Source organism: Lepidothrix coronata, unplaced genomic scaffold, assembly GCF_001604755.1.
Source record: "Lepidothrix coronata isolate B3197 unplaced genomic scaffold, Lepidothrix_coronata-1.0 Scaffold48, whole genome shotgun sequence".
Taxonomy (NCBI): Eukaryota; Metazoa; Chordata; class Aves; order Passeriformes; family Pipridae; genus Lepidothrix; species Lepidothrix coronata.
Window position 1 is genome coordinate 4,245,719 of NW_016690228.1, and position 19,842 is coordinate 4,265,560.

General features: G+C 39.6%; 1 protein-coding gene across 1 annotated transcript in view; it reads left to right on the forward strand.

The window, feature by feature from the left end:
• FOXO1 (forkhead box O1) overlaps positions 1-18,464 on the forward strand; it is a 65,144-nt gene extending 46,680 nt beyond the window's left edge. Inside the window, exons 2-3 of the mRNA XM_017815084.1 lie at positions 12,537-13,890; positions 14,278-18,464. Of these exons, the coding sequence (XP_017670573.1) occupies positions 12,537-13,877 (1,341 nt within the window). The 3' untranslated portion in view covers positions 13,878-13,890; positions 14,278-18,464. The remainder of the gene's footprint in view (positions 1-12,536; positions 13,891-14,277) is intronic.
• The last annotated feature ends 1,378 nt before the right edge of the window (positions 18,465-19,842 follow it).

Consider the following 19,842-nt stretch of genomic DNA (forward strand, 5'->3'; position numbering starts at 1 on the left):
GCAGGAGGGAAAACTAAAATGGAGTACTTGAAAGAAGCAAAAGCTGTCAGAAGGAGACAAATACTGAGCAAGTCCCTGTAGAGTATCTTCAGACTTCCTTGTTGCAGCCCTTTGAATCGATTAGGACATTTTAGCTCCCTGTGTCAGCTGTGCTTTTGCCATAGCAGTCTAATGCATATCTGGAGAAAACTGGAGGGAAGCTCCTTCACCTTCCTCATCTTTGGGCAAAAGAATGGGAGGGATGGGAGGCCTATGGCAGGCTTTGTGATTGTGAAGTTGGCTGTTGCAGTTCTTAAATTTGAATAAGTAGGCCAGCAGGCTCGGGCTGTCCGGTTACACATGGGGTTTTCATTGATGGGGGGATGGGAACAATGATGGCAAAGTTTGCACCAAGTGAAGGCTGTGATTTCCAGGAGGAGGGAGCCTAATCTGAAATTGATAAGAGCTTTTTGAGTTCAAGGGATTAGGAAAGAGGAGGGGAGGCTTTTCAAAAGCAATGTTTTCTTTTCTGAACTGATGAGAGTTATAGCAATGTCCTTCATGGGACATCTCCTATTGTACCTGGCAATGGGCACCTTAAACCCAGAGTTTCCTTGTGTCTGAACAGTCTCTGTTCAGGGGAATGGGAGAATGAATGAATGAATGAGGTCTGGTCTCTGGGCAGCCATGGTGAGGCCAGTTTCCTTGCATATATCAAATGGAGGGAAACAGTAAAGAGAGGAGAATAATTAGACCTAGTTGTCACAAGAAAACTAGGACCCAAATGCCTAAAAAAAGCTCATTTTTGCATAACAGTGTCCCACTCTGGAAGCTGTCCTATTCTGTGTCCAGCATGGTCCTGCACCTTTAGCAGCAGGTGTGAATGTAAAAGATCTCAAACCACAATGGTGTTGCTAATCTTCCTTTTCATTGTCCTCACTGTAATATTTTACTGCTTAAAAAACCCTCACGTTTGGGTATTGTGATGAGGGCTGGTGCACCAGAGCTCTTGGGCTTTACTCTTTTAATTCCATTCATGTCATTAAAAACATAGCTTTTCTTGTCCTTTTTACTTTTCTTGCTTGGGAAGGAGGAAAGCAATAAAAAAAGCTGATGGTTTAAGTCACTCTTGCCAGATGACATTCTATGGGAATGTAGAATTGCCAGTATGTAGATTGTAAATAGTCCTTTGATTTAATAAGGGTCTGTTAAGTACAGAACACAGCCTACCAGTAGCGAGGGAATAGGAATGCTTCCAAAATGGGTGTGAGGGGAGAAATTGCTCTTTAGATTTCCCTTCTCTGTTTGCCCATCTTGCTTTGAGAAATAGTACTCTGCCTCCCACAGGCTGCTGAAAGTTGTGACTGTGTCCAGGGGTCATTGTTCAGAGTTGGTGCTACATGTTTTGCAAGATTGGATGACTCTGGCTTTATAATACTGAACAGATGTCTTAAAAACCAGTGATGAGCGCCAGCATTTCTTGAAACTGCAGCCTGAAGAACGTCACAGAAAGCAGCATTCAAGAGGAAAACTCTGGCATGAACAGTGCAACCACCTGTCACGAGTCCTTGGAGTCCTTAGAAAATCAACTAAAATCCCTTTAAGTAAACCACACCTTTTGAAAGAGGGTGGCTGCAACTGGCCAGACAGTGGAGAGGGGCAATGCACACTAGAATATAGCCCAAGGCTTTGCTGAAATTTGGATCAGGGTTTTTTGTTGGCATTGGAGTAGTAAATCATGTTATGTAAAATCTGTTAGGCGGTGGGAGCAGACTTGAATTGAAAAGTGTTCTCCCAAAGAGAGTGTGCTGGTGGTCTGACTTTCTTCTGTGGTGGGGGAGAAAAGTACCAAGGCAAACTGCATTCAAAGAAGTGAGAAAAAACACAATACCTAGTCTATGTGGTGCCTCTTTGGGATGTACAAAGAGGAGTAATTGAAAATATATAATGGCTTCATGTAACTCTGCAGTAAAGAACAAGTAAAAGAATAGAACACAAAGAAAATGAACAAATGTTGACTGCATAAGGCAGCATCCTCTACAGATTGGTAGATATGCAGGAGTTTAAAGAGAACTTAAGTATGATCCTGTTTAAGCTATTTTAATAAAAACTTAAGAAATCTATTTTTTCCTGCTAATATTTTGTTAACAAGAAAATTATATTTTATTTTCTTTTTATGTATGAGACAGATAAAGGGTGAATTGGCTAGAGGAAAAAATAAATAGTAAAACAGTGCCTTATACACTTGGACTGTGTTCACATACAAAAGAAACTAAAGGAAATAGGAATGTCTATCTCTTCTTTCCTAAGTTTCTCTTTGTTACTACATCCATATCAGATATTTACACCATTAGGTGAAATCCATAGGGTGGTTCTTATTTTTAAGCTGACACTATCCCCTTACAAATGTGAAACCTTCAGCATCTTAACCACTAGATGCACTAAACGGTTTCTAAAGATGCCCTAAACCAAACAAAAAGTTCCACTCAACTGTTTTAGTATTCTTTTTGTAGTTTTGGGGACTACACTAAAATTTTGGTAGTCTATCCTTTCACTTGCTGCAGTCAAAATAAAGATCAAATGCATAGTGAGATGTACGTAAGATATCATTCAGCCTCTAAATGAAAGGCTTTGCCCTTCTTTTTACAAGACTTGCAGTTTCCTCAAGCCAGGGATTTCCTGTGGGGCACAGCTAACCCTGCTGCAAAGTAAGCTTGCTGCTTTCATTGACTCTTTGTTTTTGAAAAGCTAGTATTCAGTAGCATCCATGTCCAGAGAATTTGAGTGCTTTAGTGCTTTGTTTGCTAAAGGAAAAGACTTCCTCTTTTAAGGCAATACAGGTGTAATAAGGATAATAAGGAGATATATTTCCTTGTTTTTTTTTTCTTCAATCTATGCAAAGGCTCAGTCAACACAACTTTTTATATTATTGGATCTGTACATCACCCTTGGTATATTACTTCCCGAGGTAAGAAATACAGACAGGCTTAGTGCCTTTCCTAAACATATCTCTGCTGCCCTTGTCAGATGAGTGTGCGTTATAGGAGCTGTGGGTGCAGTGCAGGCACCCTTGGTTCTGTCTGCAGAACCATGACTGCAAACTGGCATCTGCTCCTTCACCATGTCTCTAAGGAGAGGTCTATGGTCAGGCAGTAGGCATTGTTGCAGGTCAATAAGTCCTCAATAGTAGCTAGCCCATAAGGCACTACAGTGAATGGGCAAGTGTCATGGACATAGCCCATGTCTCCAGCACATCCCTGCTTTGCTTTACCTGCCTCAGTTTTAACTTATTTTCAGCTGTTGTGGGTAACACACTGTTTGTAAATCCGTCAGCTCATGACAATCACTCCAACCCTTTAGGTTATCAGTGATGTTGTGAAAGCAAATAGTCTTAATCCATGAAAATGAAGAGATGTGTGGCTCCCTAGTAAAGTATCCAACTGGAACCAAACATTTAGGGCTAGGTTTGCTTGTGCCTTTACCTAGACAAGTGGCAAAGGACTGCTTTGGTCATTATACAGGGCTTTTAGCATGTAAAGCTTATGTGACTTCTCAGGCAGGGATCTTTCTAGTTATTTCACTTACCCTGTTAAAGCTTTTGGAGTAATCATATCTGGGTGTCTTGGTTTTTTTCCCCATTCTTTTTGGTGTTTTTTGTTTGGTTGGTTGGTTGGTTGGTTGGGTTTTTTTCATTTGAAAGGTCTCTGTGTGTCCACAAAGGCCAATGCAAAAAATGAATCCTGTGATGTTTTTCACCTCTGTGATTTGCACTGAGACCTTGGCCTATTTCTCAAGTTATTGCTTCTTACTGGTGAAAATGTGTTTCCAGTGCTCGTTTTAAGATGATCTGCTGGTCTAATTAGTATTGATATATTTAGCATGTATACACACTTGTACCTCTTCATTAGAGCTAACGAAAGTCAATAAAAGACAGCTTAGCTTTAGAAAGACAAAAAGGGGGGTGGAGGTTGAAGCTATCTATAAACAGTGCTGTAGTCTTTGTGATGGATTGGGTGTAACGGTGAAGAGTGGCAGAGGTGAAACAGGCTTTCTGTTAAACAGGAAATGAGTGATTAACATTTTTTGTCCTACTGATCATAATTATTCCCACTGGTTGAAAAAAAAAAATACTCCTTAGTCTCTCTTTGCTTTAGTCCCATAATAAAATTTTAAGCTATTAGTCATTCTAACATTGTATGGATGAACTGCTACTTTATTCCTCCAAATTTTTTTTCAAATAATTTTAGTAAACTTAACTTATAATTGTGAATAATGTTTTCCTTGCAATAACCTGCTTGTACTCTGCATTCCAGGACAGCTTTGCCTCAAATTGTTATGACTGCTGTGGTGCCTGCATCCCTCTAGAGTTGCATTCCTGGTCGCTGTGTTAGAGCCCGTGGTGAATAATTGTGAGAGGGCTACCTGGCTGTCATGAATCACAGCAGCCTTCCTCATGGCTTACTGCACTATAGATACTTCTAATGCTCTTAATTCCTTTGATGAGCACACCTTAGCAGCGGTGCATGGTGCCTATCTTGCCTGCCCTGTCATTCATTGAGTGTGACATTGGCATAACTGCAGGTGTTCCCTCGCTTACCTTTCTTGAACAAAAGATAGTTTTTTGTACATGCAATGGCCTGTATTCCATGGGACTGTTTTGAAAGAGTAATTATTTCCCTGACCTCTGATGTTTTATTAATTGAATCCTTTACCAGCTTTTCTATGATAGGACCTGGGACTGCAGTCAGTCAGGTTATGCATATGTCCTCCTGCTTTGCTGTTTTTGCATTACTGACGTAATTGGATGGCTGCTTGTGAAGGCTGGAGGTCTGTGAGTGCTTAAAGAGAGAGGAGAAGAAGCCCCAGTTATAAGGGTATCTTGACTTTGAAACATTCCTCTTCAGTGAGGCCCTGTGTCACTAATGAACTTGGGAAGTGCTTCTTTGTCATAAGCTATATATGTATATATGCATATATATATGTTCTATATTTGTGGAAAACAGAAATGTTTATTTACTAATATGAAACTCCTATATTTATCAAACACTTGTTTTCCGTCTGTTGGAATAGAAAGGTTGCAGCATCAGTTTTGTAAAGGCAGCATTAGGATTTTTCTGGATCACCAAATACAGTTATTCCTGCTAGATTTAAATTTTCTTATCTGATATTTATTTCTTCCCTAATATTTTACACTTCACAACTTTTAAAGTTGTGATAAATGAAGTTGATAAATGAAGCTATCATTTATCCTGATTGCTATTTACCTTTTTTAAAATAACACTATATTTCCTTCTTATTGTTCCCTTCTTTCACTTGAAAATGGATAGATTTTAGACAAACCTGTTGGCTGTCTTGGCTTCCCAAATGATTTTACCAGAGGGAGGAAGGTCCATCCAACAAACCTCAGATATTTGTGTGCATTTTTATCTGCTGTTTTTCTTAGTCAATGTCACTTAGTTTCCTTGGCTTTGAAATTCTAGCAAATGTTTATATATTTGATGTACACTGTGTTGATGATATACCACACCTATATTGTGGTCACAGAAATATAAATGTAGTTATAAAACATAGTATTGGCATTGACATAGGACATTGTTAGCCTGGTTGTGGCTCTGTCTCTTTTGGAGGTACAGAAAACATAAGAGTGATCATAAGAAGTTTTGGTTGGGGTCATCATATGTGGAACACTATTCAGGAGTGTGCTTGCCCTGTGTGCATACTTCTCATACTATGAACCTTGTTCACGTTTTTTACATTCATTCTTTCTAAATGCCTGTGTAGAGAAAGTAGGCAGGTGTTACCATCTCAGTAGAAATGTCCAAACTGCCATTATGCAAAAGTGCTTCCAAGGAGTCTACCTAGAATGAGGAGGAGGATATCTGGGGATAGAAATTGGAAATTACTCAAATGCATGTTAGTAGGGTTGCCAGTTCTGACATGTAGGAATGCATAGCCAAGTCTCTTAAACATCAGTGTCTGCAGCTGGGTATGTATTTTCTGTTACTACATACCATGCTCCATTGGAGAAAACTCCAGTAATTGTGTCCCTTGTGCCATATGTGGCAGCAGGATGCAACCTGGAGGATGGCCAAGCACCTTCGATGTTCAAAGTTTTTTAGTCTTTGGCAGCTATGAGAAGGAAATGTGGGATAGTATAAATTTGTGGACTTGATTGCAGAATGTACAGGACTTATATTAATGCCACTGACATTTGGTCATAGGAAGCCTCTCTCTGTGCTGGAGATATGTATAGCAACCATACAGTGATAAGATGCAGTCTGTCCTGTTCTTGTACATTCATGCATGAAATAAGGGATGCATTGCCAAAATCTTATCATGTGAAACAGTTTATGGAAGTATGTCTATATTTGGAGATGATGTTTCATAGGTGGTGGTCTGGGAAAGACTCTCACTATGCCACCATCTGTAATGGAAAACACATAGAAACAGTGCAAGGTCCCTCTAGTAAGACAGAAGTATTTCTTCACATTTCCAGCTGATACTTCTTTATCATATACCAGTGCAGGAGAAAAAAAATGAAGTAAAAAAAATAAAAGCACCTCCACAAGAACAAAGGACCCAAAAAAGCATGACCTGTTTGGGAGGAAATCCTGCCCTTCCACCTGCATGCAGCTGCAGGTGGCAAATTTCCAGCATCTTTCTAAATACAACTCTTTGACCTGAGGCTAAGCATCATGCTTTCTGTCCATGCTCTTCTTGGACAACAGAGAAGGCTTCTGAGTGGTAATCAAAGTATGCCACAACTGGGTGGCAAAATTAGCTACTTCCTTAGCGTTTGAAGCCTCTGACACAGCAGCCAAAGTGTGGTTGTGTTGGTGAACATTGTAGTATCAGGAACCCTTCTTCGAGAAAAATGTCACTAAGGCTGATTTATGAATATATTTTGTGCTGTCTGTTGACGAATCAATTTTGAGTGTCCAACACCAGCTCTGAGGGAAATCCAAACTTCATGTGCAGCATCTACATCTGAACTTCTTGTATTTCATTGTCATTAGATAAGACAAACAGGACTGCCTTACATCAGACTCTTATACCAAAGGGAATTCTGGTAGGTCTGGAGTTACCAATGTTCTCTTTCCTCCTTGGCCTCTTCACCTAGCCCCTGCAAACTTGCCAGAATAGTTGGAAACCACAGTAAAATGGTTGCAGGCAGACCTGCCTGTTTTGCCAGGCACAGTCTAACTTAGCCTTGGATAGATGCTACATGGTGCTACTTGCCATGGTTAGCCCCTGCTGCTGCTATCTGGCTTTTAATGCTGAACAAACCCAGAGAAAGTGTGCTAGACAACTTCCTGTCCTTTGCACACTTTCCTAGAAGTTTTAATGACTTCTTTTTTGGAGTGGTGCTTGCCACTGAGGCTCCAAGAGGAGGATGATTTTAGCATTTGGATCTGCTGTAGAGTCCCCACACAAAGACCTAGAGACAGGTCTGCTGTCTTCTGTAATAGCATATGGAAATCCTGAGGTCTTCACTTCTCTGCTGCAAAGCTTTTGCTTTGGTGGTATCTCCACAGGAAGATTCTGCTGGTTCAGAATCCTGCTGTAAGCTGTCAATATCAGGACATCAGCATCAGGACAGCTGGCTCATGTGCCAGTCACCACTGATCACAGCAGACACATCTCAACAGTGATAATGTTAGCTGGTGGATCTCTGACCTTCTCTCCTACCCGTCCTCAACCCTTTCTTTCCTGAGCATGTTCCTATTGCAGTATCCTCCAGCTATCAGTTAAAATAAATAAATAAGCAGCCTCCCCTCTTCTGCAGAAGCAGTCTTGAGTATCATGTTCTCTGAAAGTTTCTCTTCAACCTCCAAATCTGTTTCAGATATTGTTTGAAGAGATCTGAGAACTACAGTCAAGTCTTGTGACCCAATCTGTATTTGAAGTCATTTCAGCTGATGGTAAAATAAACTGACTGGCAACTTCTGTAGACTACCCCCTTGGATGGGGTGTAGAAAGCAGTGGACTGCTGTGATGTCTTCTAAATGAAAACTTAGTGGGCAGTCATTAGACTTAATTTTAATAGAAATCCTTGACCTATGTGTTACGGAAGCAGTGTTGCTCCTATGACCTCCCAGTTTGTTATGGCTACATCTGCCTCCGGAGACCAACTCCTGCCTTTGTTACTAATTACTATTGCATCTCTTTCTGAGATACCATGGTATGCTTTATTGCAATGCTGTCAGCATATGCACCTTGATAGAAAAACCACTTGTTTTTCTAAAGTGTATTGACTGATGCATCCATTCTTCACTCTCCCTTTTGGTGGCTATCATGGCACTCTGGATGAATGGGTGCTGCCTATGCCCACAGGTGAGAGGGTGGGAGAGACCATGAGCACTTACAGGTGCTTTTACAAATAAATGTTGGATCTTGCAGCTCCCCAGATACCCACAGATCCTCACAGTTAGATCCTGCATGAGAGTCAGGGGTTAAAGTGGGGTTAAAGAGGAGCTCTGCAGCAGAACATTGCTCTGCTTCCCTCTCCTTTGGGTGCTCCAAGGGCTGGTGTGAAGGAAAGATGGCCAGTGTGACTGTGTGGTCTTGCTTCAGTAAGTACAATGTTTTCAAGTGTAAAAAAGCTTTTGGATATTTAGTAAAACCCAAAACAATTTACTAAAAAAGTAATTAAATACCTTAACTTCAATTGTGATAGGGATATAATTTTTTTCAGCAATTAGTTGAGTTAAACTGAATTTGCATGTTTTAGTATTAATATTGGGTTTAAATGCAGTATTAGATATCAGTAGGGCTGTTGGAAATGTTGGAAATGGAGATGAATGATATAAATGTGTAGATTCAAGGAATAATTTTTTTGGCTTCACAAGTTTTATTAGCTGGTATGGGCTCATCACATTTCACATAGCAGATACTGGTTTTGCATATTTGGAATCTTAAATCAGCGAGTAACAATAAGCATATCCACAGTTTCTGGTCTGAATACTGAAGTATGGCATGAAGTAGGTTCACTTTATCCCAGAGGCGGAAACTCAATCCCAGGAAGTACTCCACAGGCGGCAGCAGCCCTGCTGCCATCCTGACCCAGATGTGGATAAAATTCCAGCATGGTTATTCTCAGTGTGATCTGTCATGCATCACTGCTGCGCAGAGACCCACCTCAAAATGCAGATGGTTGCTTTTGGAGTCATTCAGGCCAGGTTTTGGGAGGCTTTGCTTCAAAGTCCAACTGAAAGTCATGGTTGAGGGCATCTTGCAGTGTGCTGGGGCTGATGGTGCCACCGTGTGCCCCAGCCACTGACAGCCACGCTGTTCCTCTGGCGGCCAAGATCCACTGCTGAAACTATACTTTTTTATCAGGTTGTGTTTACATCTGGCAAAGATTTGTAGACACAACATCATTAACAGCAGTGCATATTTTCACAAGATTTACCTCTTCAACACTTTTTCCAAGTTAGTAAATCATAGCTTCTCTAATGTCCTGCTGGCTGCGTGAAAAACAGGAATTTATGTAACAAGCTCTGGGCCGCAAACCTTTTCCTGTTAGGAAAATTTTTTTTTCATTGCTGGCAGAGGTAGGAGACAGCTCTGTTACTCAAAGAGCGACCTCAAATGTCCTCGGTACAATAATACCAGATTATAACATTTTTGATGACTAAGGAACAGCATCTTAAATATTTAACACTTGTGTTGCAGAGCAAAGGGAGCTGAACCTCATCATGGTGTTTTCCCTGCCTGATGTTTCGTGTGTTTGATATGCCTATTTTGATAGTAAACAGTGATCGTTAGCCAACTGGATATGTTTACAAAATACAGTAAAAAAATGAACTGGCACAGGAGGTTTTTTAATCAACAGCCGTGCAGAACAACTTTCTTGCGACATTTCTAGAGCTGGACTTGTGTCAGCCAGGGATTTGGCTGTGGCCCTTTGAGTGAAAACAACAGGCTGAGCCAGGCCAGCCTCACAAGGCTTCTCAGCCAGCCCCTGGGGCTGTGGGCAAGTCCAAAGATGGATTTTCAGGCTTACCCTCTCCATGTGTTAGCTGCACCTGGTGCAAATAAAATTCCAAGGCCTTCCCTAACACCCTGTTGCTAGATTGAGGATTGATTGCAGAGTTACCTGCAGGGAAGAGATTCAGTCCTACTTGATAATTTGTAGGAGAATGGCTTCCTTTTGAAATTGAGTGAGGAAGCGCTCAAATCATAGAATCATCATGGAGTCGTAGAATGGTTTGGGTGAGCTTAAAGATCATCTAGTTCCAAATTCTCCTGCCATAGGCAGGCACACTTTCCACTAGACCAGGTTGCTCCAAGCCCCATCCAACCTGGCCTTGAACACTGCCAGGGAAAGGGACTTGTCTCTGGTGTTTGTTTAACTGGGATAAATTGTTAAAGATGGTTCTTTGGAGGAGAGGTTGGAAACGCTTCTGAGTCTAGGCACATGATTTGACTCGTTGCTGTGCTGGTTGAACAGCTAGCCTTGAGGCCATGCTCTGCCATCATCTGCTGTCAGGGAATGTCTCGTGTCCCTGCTTGGGGTGAAGCTGCACGTTTTGGGAGGGTAGTCTCAAGACACTGGTGCCTGTGAGGTGTTGCAGGACTGTAAGAGCTCCTTGCTGCCCTCACCTATTGAAGGTTTCATCTTTGACCCTAGAGTAATCTCTGCTGTTGAGCTCTGCAGGTGGCCAGTCCTGGTTTGGCTGATTGGTTTTCTGTGGTCCAAAACATGTCATGCCTCTTGCAGGGAATTTGAGCCTGTTGTCTCTGATTTGAACCAGGGCCCATGAGATAACTGTTCTCATCTTGCATGCTTACTTATGGTCTTTGCTCCTTTCTTCTGTCAGTGAGATGTATGGGGAAAGATGTGCATCTTTGAGAAAGTAGATGTAGAGAAATGAAAGGGTAGGAAGACATTTTTGAAGATGCTACTGTCAGAAGCAGCACTCTGGGCTGTAAAATTCAGCAAATTCAGCACAGACCAGAGCAGTGGCTGTGTCCCTCATCCTCTGATTTGCCTCACAAGGCATACAAAGGTCCATGAGCTGTATCATCCTCATGGTTTGGTGCTGTAGTGGGCGTTGGGTGTCAGGTTAAAAACTTAGGAGAAGATAGATGGGAGTTAATAGATAGATAGGAAAACAGAAAATACAGAACAGGGTGTTTGTAGGTCTGTCAGCCATTTAGTTGTTTTGTCATAATTGGTCAACTGGGTTTTTGGTGAAGATCAACCTTACTCTAGTGCTTTCTAGACACAGTCTTTCCATTTTGGCTCTCCCAAAAGTTTCTTTGGACAAGTTGCTAAAAATTACTATAGATGGAAGGCGAGTAGCGAATCACTGATTTCTCTGCCATTGAGGTCTAATTTCTTGTTTATACATTTCATGTGTTGTTTTGTGGTTCCCTCGTACTTGTTCTGCATAAATCACTGTCCTAGCACAGACCATCCAGGTGGATCTCCATGTAGACCATGCTACTGTCCCACCCTTCTACCAATATCCATGGCTGCCTGTTTCAGCACTCTGTGAACTTGTGGCCTTTTTAGCCACAGTGTCAAGATATAGGAAAGCTTTTCTGTTGATACAATGTTTTTTACATGTGCTCAGCAGAAAATTATATGAGGAAAAATATGTTCATCTACAGCCTGGTAAAGCACAGATTAGTCTCTTATTAACAGGTCGACCTGTGGGTTTCCATTTTGGATTATTTATTTTTTTATTCTTTTTTTTTGTATTTAAGAACAAAATGTGGAACATTACTTATAGCTGAGGAGGTAACAAAAAGCTCCAGTACCACTGGTCATTCTTGGCACCAGGTATCTGATGCCCTCAGGTATTAGAAGAGTCAATTTTGCATATTTAAAATGTTGATTTTAAAAGAAAAAGATGGTTTGAAGACTGAGGTTTTCATGTTTACATGTCTGTGTTCTTTGCATTCCTTCCTCTCTTATGATTTCTTAGGCAAGTTGTGTTTATTTATAAAAATTAGAACTTAAGCCTCAACTGGTTTTCTATATGTATTTTCTCATATAACACAGGTAATATAAACCTCACTAATGCTCAGTGGCAACAGTCACAGTTTGCATGTTGCAGGTTTGCAGGATTTAGTGATGTGCAGGATGAGAATCCGTAATAAGGACCATAGAACAGGATTTAGCATTCCTGAACTTAGTGGAAAATAATAATTAAAAAAATCCATAAATGGAGTCAGGTTCAATTCGCTAGGGTGAAGCTGATAATGAGATCTTCAGTCATCTTCTTGGTCTTTTGGTTTATTTTGTCTCCTTTATGAGGAATTTTTATTTCAGAACAGTTCCTTCAGTGTTTTATTTGACTTTTTATAATGTCAGATGTGATCGGGCCAGATGACAGACAAATTGACATGATGACTCTTTGTAAGCTTGTTTCAGCCAGTTCAAGGTGGTGAGCTGATAAAAGATGTTTCCATACTGGCATGTTTTCTTATTTTATGAGTACTCCTGTGTTTCTAACAAAATGATAGTATGTTTACAAAAGCAAATATTAGTATGCCATAAAAGATGCATATTTTCTCTATTTCTTACATGTCATTCTGTTTTTCAGAATTCAATCCGTCACAACCTGTCTCTGCACAGCAAGTTCATCAGAGTGCAGAATGAGGGAACAGGGAAGAGTTCCTGGTGGATGCTCAATCCTGAAGGAGGAAAGAGTGGCAAATCTCCTAGGAGGCGAGCAGCGTCCATGGATAACAACAGCAAGTTTGCCAAGAGCAGAGGCAGAGCTGCCAAGAAAAAAGCATCCCTTCAGTCTGGTCAAGAGGGAAATGGTGACAGCCCTGGATCACAATTCTCAAAGTGGCCTGCAAGTCCCAGCTCTCACAGTAACGATGACTTTGATAACTGGAGTACATTTCGACCTAGAACTAGCTCTAATGCTAGTACAATTAGTGGAAGACTTTCTCCTATTTTGCCGGAGCAAGATGATCTTGGAGATGGGGATGTGCACTCTGTGGTATACCCATCATCAGCCACCAAAATGACTTCTACTCTACCCAGCCTTTCAGAGATGAGTAATTCTGAGAACATGGAAAATCTTTTGGATAATCTTAATCTCTTGTCACCTAATACATCAATGACTGTGTCAACCCAGTCTTCATCTGCTACCCTGATGCAGCAAACACCAGGTTACTCATTTGCGTCCTCAACCACAAGTATAGGCTCACCAAATCCAGACTACAGGAAATTTACTTACGCTCAAGCTAGCATGAACTCTTTGTCCCAGATTCCTATGCAGACTCTCCAAGACAGTAAATCAAGCTATGGATCGATGAGCCAATATAACTATCCTGGACTTTTGAAGGAGTTACTGACTTCCGATTCTCCACCGCACAATGATATCTTGGCATCAGTAGACACTGGTGTTTCCCAGGCTGGTGGCAGGGTGCTGGGCCAAAGTGTGCTGATGGTCACTAACTCGGTGATGCCAACTTATGGCAACCAACCACCCCACAACAAAATGATGAACCCTAATGCCCGCCCTCACCAAGGACATAACCAGCCAACACCTGCAGTTAATGGCCGTGCCTTGTCACACACAGTGAACACCATGTCACACACTTCAGGTCTAAATCGCTTGTCAACAGTGAAGACTTCGTTACAAGTGCCTATGAGTCACCCAATGCAGATGAATGCTATGAATCCGTATGCCCCTGTTAACAGTTGCAACGGCTACGGAAGGGTGGGAATTGTTTCCCTCCACCAGGAGAAGCTTCCCAGTGACTTAGATGACATGTTAATTGAACGGTTGGATTGTGACATGGAGTCGATTATCCGTAATGACCTTATGGATGGAGAAACATTAGATTTTAACTTTGACAGTGTATTGCCTAACCAAAGTTTTCAGCACAGCGTAAAGACAACCACACACAGTTGGGTGTCAGGCTAGGATGTAGTAGGAGGTAAGCTGTGCTTTTTCTGATAAATCTGCAAAAGAGCTAAAGGGAAAAAAGATGTCAAAATGCTTAAAATCTAGGAGGTCTTCTGTGTTGGCATGTGAACTGCCTCTATAACAGTCAGTCACTTTCCAGTCCTTTGTTAGTTTGAAAATCAGGTTTCCACTGGTGCATTATGATTGTTGTGTACCAACTTCTGTTACTTCTTGTGGAGCACTTACGTTTTGTCATTGATGTTTTAAACAAAAAACTTGCTGGTAACTAGCCAGTAATGATTAATTTTTTTCCCCCTGTTTAAGGTATCTTAAATATAGTTTGAGCATATTTTAATAGATTTAATCTTCTAGTGTGAATGTTAATTTGTTCTTTTTGTTGTTTTTTCTTTCTTCCTAGGCTATGGTTAAATTCTCCAGACTTGTCTGACAGCAGGAACTGAGAAAAGCAGTACAAAGATGTCCTTCACCTTTCTTTTTAATTTTCTTGACAAAGCTGTGCGCATGCACTGACTTTTTGGGGGGGTCTTTTTTTTCTTTTTTCTTCCTTTCGTCAGAGTTGGCAGCAGAGAGAGTGTTTTCCTGTACAGGATGTTTGCCCAAGGTTTGCAGGTTATGTGCTGCTGTAGATAAGAACTGTGCCATTGGAAATTTCATTACTCTGAAGTGCCAAATTCACTACACCATATAATCTCAGCAAAGACTCTTACTTACATCATGTCGTGCTTTCGGTTTTGTACAGTGTGATCTATAGAAGAAGAATTGTTTTCTAAGACTATCTGTTTTGGTCCAAGAAAAATTTATAAACTTTTGTAAGAATACTGTGATGATCTCATGCCCTAAGTGAGTTTAACCTTTGTTGATGTTACCTGTGTTTTGATGAATTGAGATAACTGTGGACTTGCCTTGCAGCAGTATGAACTACATTATTTTACTCAAAATTGCCACACATTTCATATGGGAATAGAATAGCCTGTTAAATATGATCCTACTAAACTCATTGACTTTTCAAGGCAAACAGTAGGTTAAATGCCATTTGGTAAGTTATCTGTATTCGTGTAAATTTATGCAAGAATATATTTCACTGTCAGACTAATGACTTTATTGTTGGGCTTAAGATAATTTTTGGAATACTTTCCAAGCTATTTTTCTTATAATTAAAATCTACTTTTGTTACGTAGGCAACTTAAAAAAAAATAAATCTGAGATCTGGCAGCATTCATAACCTTTCAATTTTGTACAGTATTTTAACTGGATTAAGTACATGTTTTTATAAATTTCCATACCACTTGGGAGTGCTAATAAAGAAAAAGCTTAATAAGGATATTGAATACAAAACATTTCTGTTTTGACATCCCTTTTTTTGTTGTGTGATGTATAAATATAGACAACTTTATGTTTAGAAAGTATTTAATCAGTTTTATATATGCAGTTTTAGAAATGTCATCTGCTTTTATTATCATTTTCACTCTGACTACCACAAAGTGTTAAGTATTCATTGTTAAGATGCTTGTACAATGCTTCACATTTATATTTATTTCATGGAGGTCTCATAATGTTTGTGCACTCAAGAGCAGGACCTTTTTGTGGAAAATTCATAATTGTAGTAAAATTAACAAAAAAATTGTCATTTGTCATAATTAGCACTAGTTTTGGGGTTCATCAGTGTTTCTTTTGTAAAGTAGTACATTCGAAGAGGAAAGAATGCTACCTTTGAGTGGGAGGCTAAAATTTCCGTGCCACCTTATTGCAAGACAAAACATTATGTTGTCTTTTTTTTTTTTTTTTTAATAAGAAAGATAAAGTAAGTGGCAAACTTATACAAATGCATGAGCTTTAGGGTAGGGGAAAGCATTAATGAGAGACATCTTGTTTCTGTGGAAAAACTTGCTCTTGTTGGAGTAGGCACACTGACAGCTACCAGAGCATTTTCAGGAGTGGGTCTTGGAATACATGACTTCTGATTTTTTGTAATTGCACGATGCAGTTTTTATGGATGTGTGGATAACAGGCCTCACCTGTCTTTTCACTGGTTGCTACACAACATTTGTGTTATAGAAATCCTTGGAGCTTTTTTATGCCCTGACAGGATGAACAGCTTTTGTGCTAGGCCTGGCTTTTATGAAGGGGAGAATCAAATATTTTTACACTGAATTTTCTTTTGTCTAAATGGCTCATAACTGGAAAACGTTCTAATTGAAATTTATCTTCCCTGTAGTGATGGTGTATGGTGCAGAAAGAAACAGGATGTGCCAAGTAAATGAAGTTTAGTAACAAGCTATATATTTAATGATCCTGTTATGACTTTCCTAGGGCTCTGCAATGTATTTATTGATGTGCTAGCATTTAGCTCCCTGCTGGGCTTAAATTGCTACTAATTACAGCTGGTCCTACTTTTTTAGATATACTGTTATGCTTGTCAGCAGTTCCAGAGGCTGATGTTAAGCTGTCTTGTGATACAGGATCTCCCCCAGCGTGAAATCAGTCTTTGAACTTGCTTTGAGCAAAATCAAATGTTCTTAGTGCCAAAGCCTCAATGAAGCCACCTGCTTTTACAGGCAAATATCTCTAGTAGGATCTTCGCTATCAAATTCATTATCTCTGAAATGTGATAGTAAGTACTGGCAGTGGAGCAAGTAAAAGTCTCACATAGGTTTCTGAAGATCCTTCTTTCTGCTGCGTGTGCAAAAATGTTTGCTCCCAAATAGGCACTGATACACATAGGCCAAAATAGTCGTAAAATTCACATCTGCATGCAAAGAAAGCAGTACTCTATGGGGATGCAGCTGAACATGCTACATTTAACAATATACCTCCTTTTTATTATTAACTGCTACTGTATAACTTCCTGTAAACATATATTTTATTCATTTCCTTTTATAACTATGAATAACGTAAATGTAGCCGTTCCTTAATTACAACAGTCTGTAGGAAGCCCTTTTAATTATTGTGAGAAAACAGTTGTAGGTAATCAGAGGTTTGGATGTGTGATCAATTTTTTTTTTTTTTTGGTGGTGCCATTCTATTATTTTGCAATTGTAATTCTGGAATACTGTGAAGTTTGGTGAAGGAGCATGTTGTCTGCCTTGAAAACAAACATTATGTGACCTCTAGTAATAAATCCTTTTTCAGTAAAAGTACCAAGTTTCTGGAGTAATTGTCAGAATTGTTGTAAATGATTGATTTGTGAATTGTGCAGATGATCTTATCTATGCAGCCTTGTTTTTGACTTTTCTCTGGTTTGTACTGTTATTAAAAGTTTATTGTATTATAGAGCTGTTCAGATATTTTAAATATAAAGATGTATGGTTTCCATAATATAGCTATATGATATATGTTTAGGTAGTAGATGCATTAATTGGAAAGCTCTGCTTTGATAAACTGACAGTTTGCCTACACTTATAAGCAAAAATCGTATTGCTTATTATTGGCTTAAATCAACAGAGCATCCCTGAGAAGTTAAAATTGGACCAATTATAAAACAGTATAAAATTTGCACTTGTTAAACCACTGGATGTATGTTAGTACTTTTTTATTTTTTTACTGATTTGAAATTCCTATTTTCATTATGAAATTGCTAGAATTCTTAATTTATGACTGATTTTAAATAAGGTATTCTCATTATTATTATTATTATTATTATGGTAATCATAATGTAAGATGCAGCATGGTTTATGCAAGCAAAAAGCAAATTATTCTACATTAAAACTGGCCTCTTTTTTGAAGGTGTTCCACAAACCAGCAATATTATGAAAGATTGGCATGTACATACTGCTAGTTCTATTTGTGAGTGGTGTGACAGCTCTTCAACGCTTCACTGCTCTGACTTAGTCACATTGCAAAATTAAAATTCATATGTGGATATTTTCAGAAAAAGTGCCTGATGTACTTCTACAGACACATGAGAACAATCCCTGACAATTTGTTGTATAAAGCCATAAATGTATATAAATTATGTTTAAAAGGTTTTGTGTCCTTTCTTGTATACAGAGAATGAGATTTGTACCAGTATTCTACTTGTGATTAGTAATCCTTCTACTCAGACTTTGTTGTAATCACTTTCCTTACCATGTAATCTTTTTAATGATGATGATCCCATTTGGACAATCCTGATGGCATTAGCAATTTTATACAGAAAAATACCTCATGGTACCAAGTTTTGCCTGGTGAGATGATAACATATTAATGAGCAAACACTAACTGCAGAATAGTTAACAAATTTTCCATTACTTGGTATAAAGGAATTTTTCTCTTTTGGCATTGCTTGTGGAATTGGAACTGTAGCAGGTACAGGAACCTAACAGGGCTGTGTTACCAGTGTTCTATCACAACCTAGTGTGCTAAAAGTAACTTGTTTACAAGTCTTTGAGACTAAACGCAAGAAGAATCCATGCCTAACTCCTAGGGCTCTTGAGATTTTTGTGTAGAGATGTGTCATTTGTTACTGGAAGCTGCATTAGGTGGCATCAGACCATGTTGCCAATGCTTCAACAAACGTAGTTCAGAGAAAATTACAAAGAAGTCCTGAAATCCTTTCAGAATGGGTATTTGTAAGTATAAGCTCTTAATAAAATTGCTATGACATGAGATGGTAATTAGTGTATCAGAATGTTATGTAATACATTATTAAAGAAGAAAAAAAAGGGATGCTAACATCCATCAAACCACAGGAAAGAATTAGTCTTTGAGTGCAAATTACATGTTAGAACCTAATGCTATTAAATGCGGGAGAGAGTCAGCTCTGGAGCGAGATTTTTCTCTTCCCTCTACTCCCCCTGTTAAAGCAAGGCAGTCCACAAAGCCCTCTTGACCCTCTTTGCCCTGGTTTTCACCTCTTGCCTTCCTCTGCCCCTCCTGAAGTATGTACCTTTTCTCAGAGTATGTGTTTTCTTTGTCAAACATTTGCGATACATAGGCCAACTTGCACGGTGCCGCTCCTTTGGCAGCCATGCTTTATGCTGTGGCAGTGGGAGCACTGCTGATGTGAGTAGAGAGAGCAGGAATGTCTAATTTTTCTATTTTTTTTTTTTTAATTTAGATTGTATTTCAAAACAGAGCTGGAAGAAAGGATGAGAGGCTGCCAAAACAGACAGCCAATAACACCCACGCCACAGTTGTCTTGTGAGGCCCAGATTCCTGCTTGCCTGCAGGTGGGGAGGGAGAGTGGTGGCAGAAAGCAGGCTTTAAGTGAATTGCTGGCAAAAAAAGCCAGTTTGATCTTAAAGTGAGTAGAGATAGACCTAAAGAGCATGAAAGAACGCATTGCACATAAAAATAGAAATTTTTAAAGATAGCTAAAAAAATAATTTCTACTTGTACTTTGCAGTTCCATCTTTATTTTAGCTTCGCCCTTCTTTCTTCAGTGCACATTTTGGAAGTATTTTTTCATTTAGGGGAAGCTGAGGATATCTTCCCTGACATTTTGAAAAGGCTGACTTCTGGAATGAGAGGGTTGTAACATCTAAAGAGACTCTATTTGGGTGTTCGTGAAGTTGTTGTTGGAAAGGATGCACATTTAATTGGTACATGACTAGTTACTGCTGCCAGGAGAGATAGTCAAAGCTTGTCTCTTGGGAAGGGACTGGCTAGCAATTTATGCCAATCTGGCAACAAGGGATTTGAATTTGCTGATCAAGCACAGAAACCTCAAAGCATACTTGTGCTCTGAGTGAGTTCTACGTCATGGTAATAAATATGTTTTTGTGCAGAAACATCAACTACTATGTCATGCCAATTGATAATCCAATTAAAACTACAAATGACATTAAATCTTGCAGCCATTTATTGTGCAGCTGGTGTGCAAAGATGTGGTTTGTGAAGATCCTTGGAAGGAATAACTTGCAGTGATCAGAGCTGGGGTCATGCCCAGTGCTGGATTGCATGCAAATCTCTGTTTGTTACCTGGTGATGTTTTGCTTTGGGTAATGTTCTGGCATGTGCCAATATGATAGCTAAAATGAGGAGG